Source organism: Zootoca vivipara, chromosome 7, assembly GCF_965207765.1.
Source record: "Zootoca vivipara chromosome 7, rZooViv2.hap1.1, whole genome shotgun sequence".
Taxonomy (NCBI): Eukaryota; Metazoa; Chordata; class Lepidosauria; order Squamata; family Lacertidae; genus Zootoca; species Zootoca vivipara.
In genome coordinates this window covers 33,201,074-33,222,142 of record NC_142590.1, presented here as the reverse complement: position 1 = coordinate 33,222,142, position 21,069 = coordinate 33,201,074, and the positions used below count along the sequence as shown (strand labels likewise).

The 21,069-nt window shown below is 40.3% G+C and overlaps 1 protein-coding gene across 3 annotated transcripts; it reads left to right on the top strand.

Annotated features, from left to right (window-relative positions):
* Nucleotides 1-288: 288 nt before the first annotated feature.
* On the top strand, nucleotides 289-20,976 carry LOC118088648 (methylcrotonoyl-CoA carboxylase beta chain, mitochondrial). 3 transcript variants are annotated; one of them, XR_015951014.1, is made up of 13 exons: nucleotides 289-437; nucleotides 2,611-2,940; nucleotides 4,136-4,332; nucleotides 6,227-6,405; nucleotides 8,227-8,307; nucleotides 9,222-9,400; nucleotides 10,657-10,849; nucleotides 13,731-13,822; nucleotides 16,331-16,487; nucleotides 17,486-17,608; nucleotides 18,200-18,369; nucleotides 18,659-18,740; nucleotides 19,586-20,976. XR_015951014.1 is itself a non-coding variant. In XM_035122542.3 (13 exons), exons 1-13 carry the CDS (start codon nucleotides 289-291, stop codon nucleotides 19,673-19,675), a joined length of 2,001 nt encoding a protein of 666 aa, XP_034978433.2. In that variant the 3' UTR covers nucleotides 19,676-20,976. The 3 variants fall into 3 exon arrangements, 2 of the variants coding, with proteins under 2 accessions (XP_034978433.2, XP_060132808.1); XM_035122542.3 differs by having other exon boundaries at nucleotides 18,221-18,369; XM_060276825.2 differs by having other exon boundaries at nucleotides 323-458; nucleotides 18,221-18,369.
* The last annotated feature ends 93 nt before the right edge of the window (nucleotides 20,977-21,069 follow it).

Here is a 21,069-nt window from a genome sequence, read left to right as displayed (position 1 = left end):
CAGCAATGCTTCTGAATAGCAGATGCTGGAAACCACAAGAGGGTGGGTGTGGGGAACAGCACGCTTGCGGTGGTGTAGGGACCCTACAGGTGTCTAGTTGGCCACCGTGCGAACAGGACGCTGGACTGCATGGCTTTTCTTATGCCCTTCTGCACTTCTGTACTCGAGAACAGGCGCGAGGAAGCGCACGCCAGATACTCACTCAGCCCTGAGCGCCTTCTGTTGAAGAAGTCGCTCAGCACGTGCTGTTAACTGGGCAGAGGGAAGCGCATGAAGACGACGGCGGGCATGCGCACTCCAAACTTACCAGGGGACAGGCTTTGGCTTCCGCCCTTGAGAGAGGAAGGGAGCGGAGCCCGTCCTGTGACACGGAGGACGCATTACGTACAGGAGCGGGGCCGGGACTTCTGGGAAAAGCCAAGAGTTGAAAGAAAACGGTAACTTCGAACTTTCCTTCGGTGCGTCCCGAAGCGGGGGGCGGGGCGGGTAGAAAATGGCCGTTAGAAAACGGTTGTCGGGTATTGCGCACCCGCGCACTTTCAACGCAGCTGGCGGTGGGCGAACCCAGTCCGGTTGTCGGGTTAACGCCAGAGAAGGAGGGGACGGATAAAAAGGGAAACAAGGCCTTGGTTTCGCCTACAGCGAACTTGCCTGTGCAGCTGTTTCCCTCGAAACTCCGGGGCCGCCCTTGGGGCCAGAGCTCTAAGGTGTTTCGCGGGGCCCTCGGGGAAGAGAGAGCTTTCCGTTGGGGTCATAACAACCACGCTCCAGCAACCGAGACCCGCCAGTTAAAACAAAAAACAAAAACGAGCAAAACATGGGGGGGCAGCAATAGTCGAGGCACAAAATATTCAAAATGATTTCACGCGGAATTTCCAACGCTTCCTTTTCTGTCTGGAAGGATTATCACAGCTGAAGAACCCGTTGGTGTGTGTGACCACATTTCTTTAAAAAAATAAAATAAAAATAATTCGTCCATCCTCCTCTCCATTAGGTAAAATGAAACCTAGCCAGAAAGCAATCGACAGTCAAATCAGTTTTGGCCAAGGACTTGTTGAATCCGCGCTGAGTTTCCATGAGTTGCATATATTTGTAATTCTGCATCGCTGCAGAATACAACGACCATTTTTGAAGCAAAGTGATGAAGCAGACACAGAAGGGATAGCAGCCTTGCCTATCCTGTTCTTCAGGGGTAGTACAACTCCCATCAGCCTAAGCCAGCATTTAGCCAATGATCAGGGAAGATGGGAGTTGCAGTCCCAAACATCTGAAGTGCAGTCTGTTGGAGAAGGCTGCTGGTGCACCCTAAATGGACTCCCAGGGTTTGTCTTGCTGCAACATAATTCCGTATTTGTTTTATAGTTAAAGGTAAAGGGACCCCTGACCATTAGGTCCAGTCATGACCGACTCTGGGGTTGCGGCCCTCATCTCGCGTTATTTGCCAAGGGAGCCGGCGTACAGCTTCCAGGTCATGTGGCCAGCATGACAAAGCCGCTTCTGGCGAACCAGAGCAGCACACAGAAATGCCGTTTACCTTCCCGCTGGAGTGGTACCTATTTATCTACTTGCACTTTGATGTGCTTTCGAACTGCTAGGGAGGCAGGAGTTGGGACCAAGCAACGGGAGCTCACCCCGTCGTGGGGATTTGAACCGCCGACCTTCTGATTGGCAAGCCCTAGGCTCTGTGGTTTAACCCACGGCGCCACCCACGTCCCATTATAGGTTTTTTATAGTTGGTTGAGGTTTAATTTCAGCCCGTCACTTTACAAAATAAAGTTGACCTGTTAATGGCTTAATTTACCTGACAGGCTACAAACCTATGCCCACTTAACCTGAGAGTAAAGGTGCAGTACTAACCTCCAGATACACCACATCTTAATTCTAAATTCTGCATGGTAGCTTCCTCTTAGTTATTGTGTTGTTGCACTGTTATAACTGAAATGCCATTCATTCCTTTTTTGTGTGACCCTGGTCCCTTCCTTGGCATAATGAATTTTCTGCCTGGGTTTTGGCAGACAGAAGATTCAAATGCCAGCCTCAGGGAAGCACTGGAGTCTCCTAACCACTGAGCTTTGGAATTAGCTATTTTGGGTGGGGCACTGAGATTTACTGGCACAGTGCTCATTTATTATGTGTGGAATGGGTTTAATCACATCATCATGGTATTAATGCTGTTACCACAGGATGATTGATCTCTTTTTGCACTGAAAGTGTATCATTGGGAATAACTTTTGTAATTGGTGGTTCGCAAATGAGCTTTTTTCTAGTGCTTTTACTGTGCTATTGATTTTGCTGCTGGTAGAGTATAGGATCCCAACTAGCTACATTGGTGTAAGGTATAAAGGTGGACCCTAGAATTGTCCTGCCTTTCACTTAAATTCTTTAACTTTGGAAGTGAATTGAAATTAACTAGCAGATACCGGTATTTTGCTTCAAGAAAAGTTTTTGTGTACTTGCTTCCATACAACATTGAAAATGATAACTGAAATATTCTAGCCGTATGCCACATTATTTTATCTTGGGAGGGCTATTGGTTTATTTTTGTATGAATTCAGGGATGATATGGGATGTGCATTTAAAAAATAAGTAATGTATTTTTAATGATTCTAGGATCATGTGGATCACTCTCACCATGCTCTCCAGGTATTCACGACACACCTCATCTACTTCCTGCTCTTCATTATTCCAAACTTCCAAGAGCATATGTCAGGAAGTTGGCATAGGCAGACAGCAAATATGGAGCCTTCAGAGATGCAAGGATGGAACAAAATGCACCAGCATGGTTCCACATAACATGCTACATTCCTCCTCTATGAGCTTCAAAATAAACAATAAACATAACCATGCAAAAAACTTTCCAGTATTAGATGGAGGCATCCCTTCCCTGTATAGACACGTAGTTGAAGGCAATGCAAGAAACAGTGAGATCTGCGTTCAGAGGTAACTAACTTTTTAAAAAAATATTTCTACAGCATTAATCCCTTGATTCAACAGTTTTGAATAGGGTATGCATTTTTAGGTTCTTGCAAACTAGCCTTACCTTAGGCCAGGATCCAAAATAATTCTGGCTTCAGTTTTTTCCTTAATCAGTTTGCTGAATTCAGTTATCTATAAACTTGAAAACTGTTACAAGTTATTTCTCCTGCCTCCTGAAAGGTTTAGAATGATTTCTCAACTTATATACGTACCTATATATATATATATATATATCTGAAGATTTTTGTTTTCACACGTTGGGTAGATACTTTAGCACTTTTGGAGTAATGTTAGCTCATTTAAAAATGCATCTAGCAAGTTGATATCATAAATGTTATCTGTGTTACATGCTTTACAATTTTTTAAAATGTCATAAAACGTGTCCCTCATTTCATTTTGAATGCAAAGATATATATGAGTCATACCTTCCTAAGAGTTTTCAATTAATCATGATTCACAGATAAAGAGAGGAAAGTGACTCACTACTTGTACGTATTGGTCCTGAAGAAAAAAATGGCAGCAGCCCAAAGGGCTTTATTCAAAACTAGTAGTGCAAGCTGAAAGAAAACTCATGAAAATTAGTGCTTTTCATTAGTTGTTTTAGTTTAACTATTTCCATTTTATCCCGCGAGAAAGCCAGAATCCAAATATCAAATAATACAGTTAATTTTTGAATGATAGGCTATCCTAGCTTTTGGTTGGTCATAGGACCTTTTAGGAATTGACAGTAAAATCAGCTAAGCACTTTTATTTTTGAGTAAGAGACTGGTTCCAGGTAAGGACAAAATTCTATTTGCTCTTTTCGTTTCTTAAGAAATAAGTCCTGAAGGAGCTGCTGTATTTTAAGTCTGTACTTAAATCTCTAGTCAGTTCCATGAAGCAAATGTTTTCATGTTTTTCCAGGATCAAGGTTATGTCTATGTCATACAGTACTAGGTTTCCCCTAATTTGACATGTGAACACATGTATGTGTCCAGTTTAAATTCATATTTTTTTTCTTCCTTGCTGAATTTTGAATAATACAGCATCACTATTTCCCCACAAGTATGACGGCAGTGTTGTTAATACGTGTGTTGGATTAACTTGTTTTTAAGGTACTTCTGTCTTTGGAAACAAAAGTTGGTTTTCAGTTCCTTTGAGCTTTTCATTTTGATATCAGGTATTCAGAGTTGCTTGTGAAGGTCAGTAAAGGAGGAGAAAAAAATGCAATATTGCGCCACACTCAGAAGAACAAAAAGTTGCTTGTTCGTGAACGCTTAAAGATGCTTCTTGATGATGAAAGTTTCCTTGAGCTCTCCCCTTTTGCAGGCCTTGATATGCCTTATGGTGATGTTCCTGCAGCAGGATGTCTCACTGGTAGGTTTGTGTAAGGAATTTTTTAAAAGGTAAATTGCAATATAATAAATCTGCATGCACTTATTCAGTTCATGCCAATCGATAGTGTGGCCTGCTGCCACCAATAAATAACAATTTATTCCATCTGTGCTATGCCTGTTGGAAGATGATAGTGAAGACAGAATGAGAGGGAGACATTAAGAGTGCCTTTAAGCTACCTTTTCGACAACCAGAAGCAAATGTTTGGGATCAGGTTTGGTTTGGCACATCAAATAAGGCTTTCCTAGGTGGATATTAACGTACAGCAGGCCTTTTAAATCTGTTTATGGTATCCACCTTACAAGGCAAGAGTCACACTCATAGTTTTTCTTTCATGCTTAAATGTAATGATTTTGTTCTGCATATAGTAATGAAATATTTCTGAGGGGCACATTATATCTGTTAACTAAATTAAAGCAGAAACCTATGTGCTATGGAAAAGACAAAATGGCATACTCATCTGCAGTTAGCCTCTTGCCAGCTCTTTTGCCTACTTGCCCCTTGATCCAGTGCAGCAGTGACACATGATGTCAGCATTGGAAACCAGTCCTCACTAAGCTACACCACTGAGAGATTCATGAAGGGCTTATGACACAACAATACTTAGAATTTAAGTATTGGCCCTGAAGCTGGTAGGAAAGCTGTTCATTTGTGTTTTCCCGTGTAGTACATGTCATCTCTCTGTGATGGAGTAAAATTTACCTGAATTCTTTTGCAGCAGGGACGCAAAGTTTAATGAGTTAAATTTATAAATTAATCAACTAAAGGCTTAATTGGTCAGGCTGTGATTTTGGATTCTTGTCTGTGGAGCAGGAATGAAAAAAGTATTAAAGCTGGCCTTTAAATCTAATATCTCAAGCTGAAATATTGATAATATTGTATGCACATTTGATTGATTATTGTCTTTATTATTGACTTTAACTGATCAGTGGAATCCATACCCCACCTTATACCAGACATGGGGTTGGATTGAGCAGAGACACCCTTCAGCTCAGTTAGCTGGTTGCCAGACATTCAAGCAGATAGGATTCACACTTTCAGAGCCCAACAGAAGGCTCCAAAATACAGAGGTTGGGATCCAAACCTTGAGCTGGCCCAGGGATTAGTCCCAGTTGTCCTGCCTCCCCCGCTTCCATTGCAGCCACCATGAGCAGCTGGGCTGGGAATGCAGTGGTGGCTCCTCTTTTAGCAGTGGGGAGGAGTTAGGATTTCAGCCTTAATTTATTTAATTGATTGAAAGAATTAATTTGTTCAGGACAGAATCACTTCTATGACAACAAACAAAGCAATAAGGAGATTCTACACTGAGCTTATAGGATCTTTTGATAAACAAGTACAGTGGTACCTCTACTGACGAATGTTTCTACTTACGAATGGAGCTCTGTCCGCCATCTTGGATGTGGTTTAGATAGGATTTTTTCTACTTACGAATTTTTAGATAGGGTTGCTTTGACTTACGAATTTTTTCTCCCAATGCATTCCTATGGGATTTGACTTACAAATTTCTTCGACTTACGAATGTGTGTTCGGAAAGCATTAAATTAATAAGTAGAGGTCCCACTGTAATTTTATCTGGATGTATTGAAAAATTTCACCATAGCATGCCTTATCAGCCCAGTCACTGCTTGGTTTCACAACTGTTCTCATTTGCTACACATGTTCAAACTCTAGCAGCTTTGTAAGTAAAAGAGGATAGCTGAAAGTTGAGCTGCATTCTTTCTGAGTTCCTTGGCATTTTAATATGCTACAAAAGACCCCTCTAGCATATTTATGTACCGATACTTAATTGTCTTACTTTATGGTCCAGTTACAAAATATTCCAGTGTGGATAATTCACACTGTTCGTAAAATGTAATGACAATAGTCATTGTTGCAGGTATTGGAAAAATCTGTGGAGTCTGGTGTGTCTTCATGGCAAATGATGCAACCGTGAAAGGTGGAACCATTTATCCTATTTCAGTGAAGAAACAACTGAGAGCTCAAGAAATAGCAATTAAAAATAGACTTCCATCTGTTTACCTTGTGGACAGTGGGGGAGCATTCTTGCCACTTCAGGTAAAAGACATGTTCTATGAAACCGGTTGATTTAATTTGCTTAAAATTATTCCCTTTGACTTGTTTTATAGTTAGCTTTCAAGTTTGTGTCCTAAAAATATTGTATACTAGAAAAATAGTGAAGGTAACAAAGTCAAAGCCAGCTTCTCATTGAACTGTCATTGAATTGATAATGTCAAAGGAAGATGAGTTATGTATAAAATTACTGCACAGAATATACTTGGTGTTTTGGGGTGGAACCCCCAAAAAGAAAATACAGATTTTCAGAAAAATAATGATTATTTCAGTATGCTAAAAACAACATTTGAAAAAGAAAGAGGCAGAGCGATCGCAAAGAACATAGGCTTCGAAACCTACTTAGTTGTTAAATGTTTTCTTTATTGAATTGAACACCCTACCCAGCCACTGCTTGAGTTAGTTCAGGCATCATGAGGTGCTCATGAACATTCTAAATGCACTAATGTTAAACTGTCAAAATGCATAGCTGGGATGGGGGTGGGGGAATGTGCAGAAAGCATTATTATCGTAATAACAATCAGTTGCCAACCTATTCATAGTGTTTTATTTCATTTTGAAGATTTGTGCTCAGTTTTTCCATTAAATTATCTCCTAGGAGTTTTTCAACAGATCATACAATGCAGAAGCTATCCAGCATCATTAGCCCTTGCCTCTGGCCTGCGGAACCAAATGTTCTTTCCCTTGCATTTACAGTTCTATGGCAGCTGACAGTTATTTCATTATTATTTGCAAATATTACAATACTGCCAAACATTAAAAGAATCTTCTTCTTTGCCTTAAAAACATTCTATGCAACAAAAAATTCCCAAGGCAAATAATGGCATCTCCTTAGCATAAAGCCAGTCTGGTGTAGCAGATGGAATCTTAGACTAGGGATACCAGCTTTGAAGTCTGGTGGAGGAGCTTTGGCCAATCATTTGCTGCCTCAGTTTCTTAGCTGTAAGAATTGTGATTCTTCTAATCTACTACACACAGCAGTGACTGAGACTAAGATAGTGTGTTTGACATTTTTAAAATGTATACACCACCCTACATCCATACATGGATCACAGGGTGGTGTACAAAAAAGTAAAAATATAAAACATAATCAACAATAAATTTAAGAGAAATAAAACCATTCAACCCTCTAAAACTACCAGTATCTAGAATAATGGCAGGTCTTCTTCTTCTGTGGAGATCACTTGTAGCCAAGTAAGATTGTCTTCCATAAACACACTTTTAACAATGAGTCCCTAAGTGACTGTGGAGGCCAATTCTGGATCTCTTTTTGCACTGAAAGTGTATCATTGGGAATAACTTTTGTAATTGGTGGTTTGCAAATGAGCTTTTTTCTAGTGCTTTTACTGTGCTATTGATTTTGCTGCTGGTAGAGTATAGGATCCCAACTAGCTACATTGGTGTAAGGTATAAAGGTGGACCCTAGAATTGTCCTGCCTTTCACTGTTGAAGTGAAACGAAATTGGTCCTATACCCAATAATTGTTGTAACCAACAAGTTCCACAGCATTCTGCCCTCCAGATGACTCCCCCTCCATCTTACCTTAACTTTCCATCCTCCAAGGAATTTTCCCTCCTCCATCTAGTAACACTCCAGAACACTATCAGATATGGATAGCTTTGGGTGGTTATTGCGTGTAAAAAGAACAAATGAAATGTCTTGAAAAAACTGAAGTTATTTAACAATGCGTAAGGTTGGGTATTTTGTGAAATACGATTAAGTGTAATTTTTGAATGGTTAGCCCAAAGTATAGATAAAAAGTTAACTTTTGAATTTTTACTGTATTTCCTGCCCCTGTATTGTTAGGCAGAGTTGTTTCCTGACCAATTCCACGGAGGCCGAATTTTCTACAATGAGGCTGTGATGTCTGCATTGAGAATCCCTCAGGTATAATTTTGGGAAGAAATCTGTGCATTAAAAATGCATTTCCCAGTAGTATATAGTTAATAAGTAAAACAATGCACTGCTGAGCAAAGCAGTTCATAGTGTTTTGGAAGAGTCATCCAGCTGTTTAAATTTTGCATTTGTTGCACAAGCAATAGGTCCACTATGATCAGAAACCATTATGGTAGATAATCATTGGCCATTACAATACATTCATAGCTTAAATATCTGGCCATAGTTAGTCATTAACTTCTTGCATTAAACACTAATAATAATAATAATAATAATAATAATAATAATAATAATAATAATATTGTACCTCACCAATCTGGCTGGGTTTCCCCAGCCACTCTATCAGTACTTTCATCTCATTCGCTCAACAGAGAAAGATAGCCAGTGGGTCATATTCTGAAACATTCCTTCTAAATTCTCTTCGCATCATGAATACTGTGGGTCCCTGAATAATCTGAGCTGGTTACCCTTCCCTTTGCAATATGTCACACAGGCATGATACTACTACCTCTTCCCACTGTTGATAACACTGGAGCAGGTTCTGCCCACCTCAAAAAAATGTAGGTGTGGAGAGAACTTGCTGTAAAACCCCCCAACCCTGACAATCTGTCACAAATCATAATACAGATTTTGTATCTGAGGTATGGCCTGCACATGCTTTCCTTGCTTAAGTAAGGATTATAGATTATTGCTGTACAATATAAAATTAAGTCTGAGATATTTGATACTGCTCTGTGAAATAAAACTCCCAACTCCGTTTTCCTGTGGGATTTTTCTGAGATGAGCTGTAAAATTCTGTAATCATATGCTTGATAACTTTTCCTGGAAATTTACAACATAAAATTAAAATATTTCCTCATCTTTGTTCTTTTTTTCTTACCCAGCTATCTTGGTGTGTCCTCTAGGTGGCTGTTGTGTGTGGTTCTTGTACTGCAGGAGGTGCTTATGTTCCTACCATGGCAGAGGAAACAGCCATTGTAGATAAAATTGGCACAATGTTTCTTGCTGGGCCCCCTTTAGTTAAAGCTGCCACAGGAGAAGATATTCATCCCGAGGCACTGGGAGGAGCCAACCTGCATGCTAAGTGGGTATAATATTTGTTCCTGAGCTCTTAATATTGATTGAATGATACATTTAGTCTTAGTTTTCCTAGGTATTAATGATCTCATTTTTAAAAAAAATGCCTGCAGATGTCAGAAGCATCCAGAAACAAAAAAGTGCTGCATTATTTGCACTTAGTTGGCCCATATCTGTTTCTGGGTTGAAAATCACCCCTCAACATACATTTGTTTATACCAGGCATCCCCAAACTGCGGCCCTCCAGATGTTTTGGCCTACAACTTCCATGATCCATAGCTAACAGGACCAGTGGTCGGGGAAGATGGGAATTGTAGTCCAAAACATCTGGAGGGCCGAAGTTTGGGGATGCCTGGTTTATACCCTGTTCTTTCAGTGCCTTGCACAAGTATTGAGCATTTTACATTAAACTGAGGGAGGAACAAAAGCAAATAGCAAACTGTACATCCCACTTCTAGAAAAAGGAAGTGCTGGAGCTCACCAAGAACACCTCCTTTGTTCTCTTAGAATGGCAGTGGTGCCCACCTGAGAGGCGTGGGACTGAGTTTCTCTGAGTTCTGGCTGAAAAAAAGCCCCGGTACCACCAATTGTTATTTTCACAGCAAGAATCAGAATACAAAAAGCCATCACTGCACTGTGGGCCTGATTGGAAAGATGTGCTTTCACACCACACCTAAATCTCAAGAAGAAAGCCAACCTTATCTCAGAGTGGAGTGGTGGTCCACAGACGAGTGCTGCAACCAAGAAGACCTTCCTTTGCACCACTGCCCCATGCCCTATGCTTGGTAGAGGGATTGTGAGAAGCTGCTAAGATCCCAGCACATCTGAAGCCATAGGCCAGCAAATAATGGGAGAGGTGCTCCTTCAAGTACTTGGGACCCAGTGAAATTTGAATTGGGAACAAGTGCAGTTTGTGCAGAACCAGTGTTATGTGGCACCATTCATAGCCCTGGCACCTGCATTCTGCAGTAGCAATAATTTCTGTCTAGAGCACGTTGTGCTAATCTAAACATGAGAATTCATGAAGAAAAGTAATAGCACTCCTCCTTTAGTACAGTTAATGCAAATTGATAGTACAGTCTCACCAGCTGTTATTTTGTAAGAAATTACCTTGTCTGAGGCAAATGTTTATTATTTCCAATCACTTTAAAGACAGAAAATAAATATAAGGAATCATTCAATTTACTGTTAGTAGTAATGTTTTGCTGATCATGTTTGTTGCCTTGAATTTTATCTGTTGCTAAATATTTGTATTTTTCTCAGGGTCAGTGGCTGTGTTGACCATTTTGCATCTTCAGAAAAAGAAGCATATGAATGTGTTAGAAATATTATTTCAACACTCAATTATGAAATTCCTACAGAAGAAACTGTAGAGTATGACAATCCCTTGTACAGTGCTGATGAACTTCTGGGGCTTGCACCACAAGATTATAGCTACACTCTACATATAAAATTGGTAAGGAAAATGTTTGTTGCAATCTGAAGTTAGGCTACTTGATATAAATCCCATTGATGTGACAGTATAGTTAACAGTGGCTCAGTTTTCTTGGATCATTTATGTAAATTGGTGAAAACAAAAAAAAATCCTGTAAGCACTTTAAGGACTAACAAATTTATTATCGGATAAGCTTTTGAGAGAGTCCATTTCATTGCATGAAGTGCGATCCTCAGTTGGCAGCACTGTTAATCATGCTTCATGCTTCTGATGAAGTGGATCCTAGTCCATGAAAGCTTATGTTATAATACCTTTGTTAGTATTTAAGGTGCTTACAAGACTTTTTGTTGTTTACAGCCAACACACACAGCTACTTCTCTAATAATAATAATAATAATAATAATAATAATAATAATAATAATAATTTATTTATACCCCGCCCATCTGGCCGGGTTCCCCCAGCCACTCTGGGCGGCTTCCAACAAAAACATTAAAATACAGAAATCCATCAAACATTAAAAGCTTCCCTAAACAGGGCTGCCTTGAGATGCCTTCTAAAGGTCTGGTAATTGTTATTCTCTTTGACCTCTGGTGGGAGGGCATTCCACAGGGTGGGCGCCACTACCGAGAAGGCCCTCTGCCTGGTTCCCTGTAACTTGGCTTCTCGTAGCGAGGGAACCGCCAGAAGGCCCTCGGCGCTAGATCTCAGTGTCCGGGCAGAACGATGGGGGAGGAGACGCTCCTTCAGGTATACTGGACCGAGGCCGTTTAGGGCTTTAAAGGTCAGCACCAACACTTTGAATTGTGCTCGGAAACGTACTGGGAGCCAATGAAGGTCTTTCAGGACCGGTGTTATGTGGTCTCGGCGGCCATTCCCAGTCACCAGTCTAGCTGCTGCATTCTGGATTAATTGCAGTTTCCGGGTCACCTTCAAAGGTAGCCCCACGTAGAGCGCATTACAGTAGTCCAAACGGGAGATAACCAGAGCATGCACTACTCTGGCGAGACAGTCCGCGGGCAGGTAGGGTCTCAGCCTGCGTACCAGATGGAGCTGATAAACAGCTGCCCTGGACACAGAATTGACCTGCGCCTCCATGGACAGCTGTGAGTCCAAAATGACTCCCAGGCTGCGCACCTGGTCTTTCAGGGGCACAGTTACCCCATTCAGGACCAGGGAGTCCTCCACGCCTGCCCGTCTCCTATCCCCCAAGAACAGTACTTCTGTCTTGTCAGGATTCAACCTCAATCTGTTAGCCGCCATCCAACCTCCGACCGCCTCCAAGCACTCACACAGGACCTTCACCGCCTTCACTGGTTCTGATTTGAAAGAGAGGTAGAGCTGGGTATCATCCGCATACTGGTGAGCACCCAGCCCAAACCCCCTGATGATCTCTCCCAGCGGCTGCATGTAGATGTTAAAAAGCATGGGGGAGAGGACAGAACCCTGAGGCACCTCACAAGTGAGAGGCCTGGGGTCTGAACACTCTTCCCCCACTACCACTTTCTGAACACGGCCCAGGAGGAAGGAGTGGAACCGCTGTATAACAGTGCCCCCAGCTCCCAAACCCTCTAGACGGTCCAGAAGGATGTTATGGTCGATGGTGTCAAAAGCCGCTGAGAGATCCAGCAGGACCAGGAAACAGCTCTTACCTTTGTCCCTAGCCCGCCGGAGATCATCGACCAGTGCGACCAAGGCAGTTTCAGTCCCATGATGAGGCCTGAAGGGATCCAAATGGTCCTGAAGGGATCCAAATGGTCCGTTTCTTCCAGGCGTGCTTGGAGTTGTTCAGCAACCACTCGCTCAATCACCTTGCCCAAGAATGGAAGATTTGAGACTGGGCGATAGTTGGCCATATTGGCTGCATCTAAAGATGGTTTTTTAAGAAGTCAAAAAGCCTCATTAGTCTGAGTATTTACTTCTACTTACTTTGTTTTACTCTGTTTTACTCTGTTTTTATTAGCAGTAAGGCTGTCCTACTCTTTCCCTACTACAGCTGATCACAGGGTGTACTCCATTCCAGATCTAGGGTGCTACTGCCAGGAAACCTTATTCTGGATGCCCGTTAACAAGATCTCTCTTGATGTAAGAACAAGTAATAGGACCTGCCCAGCAGATCTCAGGTCATGGATAAGATAGTATTGAGAGAGTTGTTTTTTCAGGTATTCGTGCCCCAAGCATACAAAGCCATAAATAGTTTGGGGCATAAACTGGGCTCAGTGACAAATAGATAGGCAACACGACTGCATTATAAGCACTGTTGTATGCTCCTCTGTTATCATATTCGTCAGCTTCCGTTCTGCAACATTTTGTAATAGCTGTAGTCTCTGAACCATCTTCCAAGGGTAGCCCTACTACTGTAATGGTAGTCAACCTGGGAAGTTACTACAGCCTGGATTACTGTGATCAGGCTATCTTCATTAGGCTGTAGTTGTTGAACCCACTGGAATAATAGAATCATAGAGTTGGAAGGGACCATTAGGGTCATCTAGTCCAACCCACTGCAATGCAGTAATCTTTTGCTCAATGTGGTGTTCAAACCTATGACCCTGAGATTAAGAGTCTTATGCTCTACCAATACCTACTTAAATCAGCTGGCAATAAACTGAAAGTAAATTTTAGCTTTGGATGTATGGTCAGTATCTAAACAAGTAAAACAATTTTGAATGTTAAAGTTTACAATTTTGTGATCTAACATAGAGTAGTACTTGACTCAGTCATATTTGAAGTAGACTCATTGGAATAATTGGATTTAATTTCAGTGTGCCTACTCTTAGTATGACTTAGTCAGATATCATCTATTATCTTTGAATATTGAGCCATAATTTGACACAGAAGACATGAATTTTTTTCCAGCAAGCTACCTACTATTGATTTTTCATTTCTCTTGACAATATTTTATAGATCCTGAGTCGGATGATAGATGGCAGCAGGTTCCAGGAATTCAAAGCTAATTATGGAACTACCTTAGTAGCAGGATTTGCCTATATAGAAGGGTAAGGGAGAAGTTTAAACCAGCGGGCCACATTATTGCAACACTTTTTAATGTTTACTTGTTCAAGCAAATGGTAATTTGATCCCTGTTAGAGTCACTTGAAATTGCAGAATTGAGTTTAGATTTGTTACAGGGATAGAAATGTAGCCATACTATATTATGGCTCCCAGGTTGTTTGGATTACTTATGTAATTGTTTTTACATTGTTACTGTTTTTTGGAAGCCAAAGTGTATAATTGGATTTAAATTTTGTTGGATTCATTGTATTCCATGTGCTTAGTGCTTACATTTTGGGGTTTAAAATTAATATAGTCTGTACTTAGCCATCTGACTAGACAATAAGCATTGCTTATTAATATTAAATTGCACCTTTTTTAAATTAAAAAAAACCTCATTGTATGCGTTCCACATCTGTGAATAAGCCCTGTTGAATTTAGCGGGACTTACTTCTGTGTAGAATGCATATGATTCTACCGTTAGTAATTCTTTTTTTAAAGATTTATCTCTGCTAAATATTTTAATTTTTCAACTTAAAAAGCATGCAGATGAAATTTCATTTTGGCATCTCAGAGCTCAGAAGAATTATCAATATCACACTACTAACAAACCACCAGCAATTAAGTTCAGCCAAAGACCTGATTACATTAAGCAAATTAGCAATTTATTTAATAAACATAGCAATGGCTAGCTTTGGGCCAAGACATATACCGGCATCTGAAAGACCATGATCAGCTCTAAGAGATACTGATCATACCTATTTAATATAATCTAGTTGATTAATTTTTTCTAGGATCTTTCCAGAATAGTTGTCTTGCACAAATAATTTTCAATCGCATTCTTGCATGAGATCTAATCCTTCTTTCATGTAGAGCTTTGATGTGTGGGGAACTTGCATTCCCAACAAACATCAGTTTGGTGTTGCTAGAGAAAGGTGAGTTCTCAGCTATCATCACCACTAACACCTTGTATATGTGCATGCATGTGTGTGCTGGGCACCTGCTAACTAGAGTCCAGCAGCAAAAGCCTCCCCTCACCATTTGTCTGTTTTAAAAAATCAAAAAGTTAAGGTTGTATGGTTTGTCTCTCCAGTGGGAGTAGTTACATAAAACATTTCAAACTACTGGATGAAGGGGAAGCACTGGCAAGTCTACCCAAGTCCCTCCATTACTTTGTTTAGCAATTTTGTGAGTCCTCCTTAGAATTAATTATAGGCAGTGTACTCTCTGGCATTACAATATATACAACATCTTCAAAACAAAATGTCAGTACGTTGAACAGGCTTTCCCCTAATGTGCAGCAGGCCATTGTTCTTATCCATGCTCCTCCTCTGTCCAGTGCCATACTCTTAGCCTTCCTTGGGCAAGTGCTACACTGTATTTAATATTTTGAAGTAGTAGCTTCTTGTGAAGAAAATCCATTTCTGCGCATAGCTGCTTAAGTCAAGTCTAGGATCCAGAGGCTAGTAAGTGCTTGTGGTGCAGCCTGAAAGAGCCTGATGAACTGCCACCTTCTGGGTTGTCAGTTGAATGGTTAAGCAGCAGGCCTTATTCTCTAGGGCTGATAATAAGACTGCTTTCACTGACTCTAAAAATCACTCAAAACTTTTAAAAACTCAAATAAATACTTAAAGTCCATTTTGTAAGTGAAAGAGAAGCCTCTTGAGGCCTAACCTTTTCCTTTAATGTTAAGCTTGTCTCTAAGTAGCTCTAGAAAGTGAATTATTTTGCTAGGATTAATAAAGCATGCTGCAGACTCAAACTCATTGATTTCCTCTGAGATGAAAATATGATAGTTGAGATGGTTTGTCTTTTCATCATAATGGAAAATTACGCCACAGAGAATAAGAACTGTATTTTGCTTCCTGCTGTAAGCAGACTGAGAACATTAACAAATAAGTTCCATATTAACTACTTATACAGGATCATTTATTTATGAAAATGTATGCTTTTGTCACTAAAAGTACCAATTTGCATGACTAATTTGAGCTTTTTCAGCCTTGAGTGTATATAACCAGTACAGAATAAATAACCCATTAGATTGTTGCTTCATACTTTGGCATTGGAACCATGTTTGTCCATACATTCTAAGCTAGCCTATAATCTTGTGTGGACTATAACTGCCAACATTCCCAGCCAGCATGGTCAATAGTAAACATGCCTTCCCCTCTTATAAGGGGCTCCCTAGATCCCTCCTAATAATTTATGACAGATCTCTTGCACAAACATTCCCATTTTTGAGAGTGACTCACTAAGGGAATTTAGACAAGTAATTTTCCATGCCTGCCCTTCACCCAAACCATATTCTTTAAAATGACTTGTAGCAGCAGATTATTTATTGTAAACATTTCTAAGTATCTTGGGGGTTTTAAAGCAAAAGTAATGCAAATTTGTTGCCTATTTAAGATGATATTATAAAGTTATAGTACTAAACACATGGAGGGTACTTACTGTGTTGATTTCAATGTTTCTACTACCCTTGTACTATAAAAAGTGTTTTATGTTTTTGTTAGACAGCTAGTTGGAATAGTGGCTAACAATGGTGAGCTGACTCATGAAGCTTCTCTGAAGGGTTCCCACTTCATACAGCTTTGTAGCCAACGAAACATTCCAATCCTTTTTGTCCTGAATACAGCTCCATGTGCAGCAGAGCCAACCAGTCTCACACAGGTAAAGCAACTAGTACAGAACACATTCAAATGGCTCTGAATTAGGGTGTCACATTTTCAGTTTCAAATGGAAAAAAGTTTTTTCACTGGAAATTTTTCCTCACTGCTGTTCTTCCCTGCAATAACAGATTTTTCTGTATCAAACAGGGAATGAGTTCTCTGAATGTAAAAAGTTTGAAAAATGATTGAGGGAAAATCTCTCCACCTGGTATTTCCCAGATTTAAGGTAGCTTGTCAGCCAAATTAGGAGCCCAACAAGTTAACATCTGGACACTGCATAAAATGTGCTGTTGAAAGCTTTAATTTCTTTTTAAAAAGTATCTAGAAACTGTAGTTTCCTTATAATGCAAGCTTCTTTGTTGGAAATTCAGTAGTAATGATTACAATTAACTAAATTCTTGCTATGTGAAAAAAAAATCAGAACTAGTAGATTACACCATATGCAATGAAAAATAATGTTCCCTACAGAGCTCAGTATTTCAAAGTATACAGTGGTACCTTGGGTTACAAACGCTTCGGGTTACAAACACTTCAGGTTATAAACTCCACTAACCTGGAAGTAGTACCTCGGGTTGAGAACTTTGCCCCAGGATGAGAATGGAAATTGTGCGGCAGCGAGAGGTCCTATAAGTGTGCCCCGGGTTAAGAATAGTTTCGGGTTAAGAACGGACCTCTGGAACTAATTAAGTTCGTAACCTAAGGTACCACTGTAGTGTACTTTGTTTTTGTGCCTGGAAAATGATGGACGGCCAGTTTTTGAAACACTGTTTCATTTTATTCTATGCATGTGCATAGATGGAGAGCTTTGGTCTCTGTTTTGAAGAGGATAATCCTGCAATCTTCCTCCTCCCCCTTTTACTGTTGGCAGGCAATTTAGTCACTTAAATATTCGTATAAAAGATTTGCAAATCCTGTACACGTTGAGACCAGGAATAAAGGGAACACCTGCATGTAAAAAATAAAATAAATAACACACACCATTCTTTCATTTTAATTTAGGCAGAGGATCACACTAATAGGCTGAAAGCACAAGCATCCATGATGGCTGCAGTTGCTTGTGCTGCTGTTCCCAAGATAACCCTTGTGATTGGTGGCTGCTATGGAAATGAAAGCTATGCTATGGTAGGCTGTTGAACGTAGGACCAGCTTTTCTTTCCTCACTCACATGTTCCATGTACACAGCTCATGTCCTAGCTAGTTTCTTAGGGTTGAATTCAACATGGTGCTAGGTCTCTTGTTCTATCAGTGCAAAGATTTCTCCTTCACAATGGGACAGATGTTCTTCCTCTCCTGCCCCTGCATCCCCCCAAATACTTGGAATGTTACTTACTCAAGGTGTAGATTTGTTATGTCATCATGCGGTCACTGGGTTGGGACAAATTTGTTCTAAGTGTTCCCCCAACCCTCTGAAGCAGATTTGGGAAGGTTGTGGGGGGTGGGAAGAAAGGGAAAATGCCCCCCTGTGCTTACAGGACATGGTAGTTGAATGTAACTAAAGAGAATCTCTAGCAGGAAAAGACAGAATTATTGTTGACATGAGTAGACATGGCTCCAAAGGATCAGACTACTGAAACCAGAAATTGGTGTTTTAAATTAGATGGACACTATATTTCACAGTACTGTACTTTAATGGCTTCTTAATATATTTCCCTTGAGTGAATGGTTTGTTCAAGCTGGCTTAAATGGTGAGTTTTCATTTCTGAATTTCTCTAGTCTTGTGTTGTCTGTCTTTAGTGTGGAAGATCATTTGATCCAAACTTCCTGTTCCTCTGGCCTAATGCAAGAATAGGCCTTGTGGATTCAAGACATTGCCATATACTCTCATTTATTTGGGATGCTGATCGCCAAGGAGCAGAAGTAGACTTAAAACTATTAAAGGAAAAGTAGGTGCATTCAACAAACACCTCAGTGTTATGATTAAATTAATGGTATTTACATTTTTCTTTGGATTTCAGGGTGCTGCTTCTAATTTTTTAAAACAGCTAAAATAATTATAAATTTTTTGAATTACTTTGTTTTCTGTACTAGCGATTATTTTACTTTTTGAAGCAGACTGTTGTCTCTTCAGTTTGGGAGTATTAAAAATGTGCGATATTGTCTTAGTATCCCCCAAAGTCTACAATATATTTACCAATGGCAATGAAAATTGATTTTTTTATTTTGTCTTTTAAGACTAGAGGAAGAAAGTAGTGCGTTCTACTCTTCTGCCAGGCTCTGGGATGATGGTGTAATCCTACCGCAGAGTTCAAGGAAGGTAAGCTTCTTTCTTTGTGTATATCTCTACAAGATGTTAAATATCTCTTCCTTCCCAAGCCTACCACCTGTTAAAAAATACTGGTTTCTGGTTTTTCCTGTTAAAATAGTGTATGGAGGAGAGGGGAAGGAGGCATGTTTCCTTCCCCTGCCTTCCTCCTGGCTGTACGTTTGTTAGAAAACCCCGTTAAAAGCCCTGATTTTTTTAAAAAACGAATTGAACATTAGTGCGAGTTCTGAATTATTTGGGACTAGTTCTGGAGCAGTTTGGTCTGATGGAGACCTGCCACAGGGGCAGATCAAGGGTAGGGGCGCTTTAGACCAGGCATCCCCAAACTGCGGTCCTCCAGATGTTTTGGCCTACAACTCCCATCATCCTTAGCTAACAGGACCAGTGGTCAGGGAAGATGGGAATTGTAGTCCAAAACATCTGGAGGGCCAAAGTTTGGGGATGCCTGCTTTAGACTGCCCTAGTGATTAGTAAGGGAGCTGGTAGGGCAGACGTAATTGAAACAGAACAATTATTGGTAGCATACTTTAGGGATGTAATAATGGGTAGATGTTGTTTTTTCTCTTAATTTACTGCAACAATAAATTGATACAACACATTCACTGCTTATCTGCTTCCTCCTATATTCCTTTGTTTGCCTTTCCTACAGTTTCTGCTTTACATATCTTTTCACAATTGCTATTAGCATCTTCTCCTTTATCCTTAGAGTGACCTCCTGATACTTTTTATTCAGCTTCTCCAGTAATTGTCAGTTGCATTTGTCTTGTGAAACACTTCAGAATGCTCCAAATACATTAATTGTTGTTGTAGTATTTGTTGTGTGTTTCTTTTGGCAGGTTATTGCACAATGCTTAAGAATTATGAAACAGCAGAAATACCAGATCATGTCCCTGCAACAGTCTCCTCTTCCTGTCATAAGAATGTAAGCAGGAAAGCCTGCCAGTAAAAAAAAAATGATTTTGAACATCTGCCTCCCTAGATGTTAAATAGAAACAATTAGTATTTTAATACTGCCATCATGATTTCTTAGTATGAAAATGTTTGATTTCAATATATGTTTATATATCAGTCTTCAATCATGCTTCTATTACTGTCCACACCCAGTGGTAGGATACTTTAAATTGATGCCTTTTGTGCAGAATATAACCAAGGAAGTATTATGGAAATCATTTATTAGCTGATTTACCAAGGTTTAAGGTGTCTTGAGTTAAATAATACAGAAAACGCAGATTTAACAGCACCAGAAACACCAAAATATATTAACCAGCCAAGCCCAAAGCTACTGTTTGCCGTTTTGCTTTTAATTATTTACTTGTTTTTATCCTGTATTCTGTCAACCCCCCTGGGATCTTATGATGAAGGGTGGTGTATAAATCTAATAAATGAAATAATACTTTGCCACCACTCCCAAAAATGAAGGGGAGCCAACTGATGTAAACTACGTATTTTTTAATCTCTGGCAGTTTTTACCTCTCAGAGTTGGCCCCTGAAATTTAACTATATTAGGTGGTTGAAGCCTTAGCTGCCAAGTACCCCGTTTTTCGCAGGAAACCCCCGGATTTTAATCCGTTTCCCGCTGTTCTCCCGAATTTCCTACCTGCCAGGGAGCCTCCATTTTGGGTGCCGCTCTTCCCATGTGTGGGCACCGGAAATCGGGCACAGTGGCCCCGGAAGTCGCTTCTACGCATGCCCGGCGGCTGTCACCAAGATGGCCGCCGCCATGCGTAGAAGCGACTTCCGGTGCCGCTCTGGCCAATTTCCGGTGCCCACACATGGGAAGAGCAGCCCCTGAAGTTGCTTCTATGCAACTTCTGGTGCCGCGCCGCTGCTGATCCCGCATTTTTCAGCGGGAGACTTGGCAGGTATGGGTTGAAGCTGCAGGACAGTGCACAGAGGTGTGTTTTATAAGTTATGAGGCTCTGATTGTAAAGAGCTTTTCATGCAGTTTTTACCTCTGCCTTGAAGACTCTTCAAGTTTGGTGCACTAAAGACTTAATTCTATATTCTTTCTGCATATAAGATCATGAACATTTTTCCTCAGAAGTGGGGGGAAAGTTAAGAGATTAATTGTAATTATCTTTTTTAACTTGTCCATAATTGTTAAAAAGTATTAGAATTCAAGACTATATTAAAGAATGCATTCTCACTTTGTTTCTGAAAATATATTTGCTAAGTGACTAACAGTTACAAAATCGGTCTATAATTAAAAGTTTTTTATGTGTTTAAATTGACTTGAGTCTCTTTACTCCCACCCACCTACACAATCATCCATTTCCTTTAAAAGTTAGTGTGTCCGACTACCAACTCATGAAAGACTATT

Excerpts from the sequence above, each read along its gene's own strand:
- LOC118088648 (XM_035122542.3), top strand. The coding sequence starts at position 289 with ATGCGCACTCCAAACTTACCAGGGGACAGGCTTTGGCTTCCGCCCTTG. Across the intron at positions 4,333-6,226 it reads TGCAGCAGGATGTCTCACTG|GTATTGGAAAAATCTGTGGA; the intron begins GTAGGTTTGTGT and ends TCATTGTTGCAG. Across the intron at positions 18,741-19,585 it reads TACCGCAGAGTTCAAGGAAG|GTTATTGCACAATGCTTAAG; the intron begins GTAAGCTTCTTT and ends TTCTTTTGGCAG.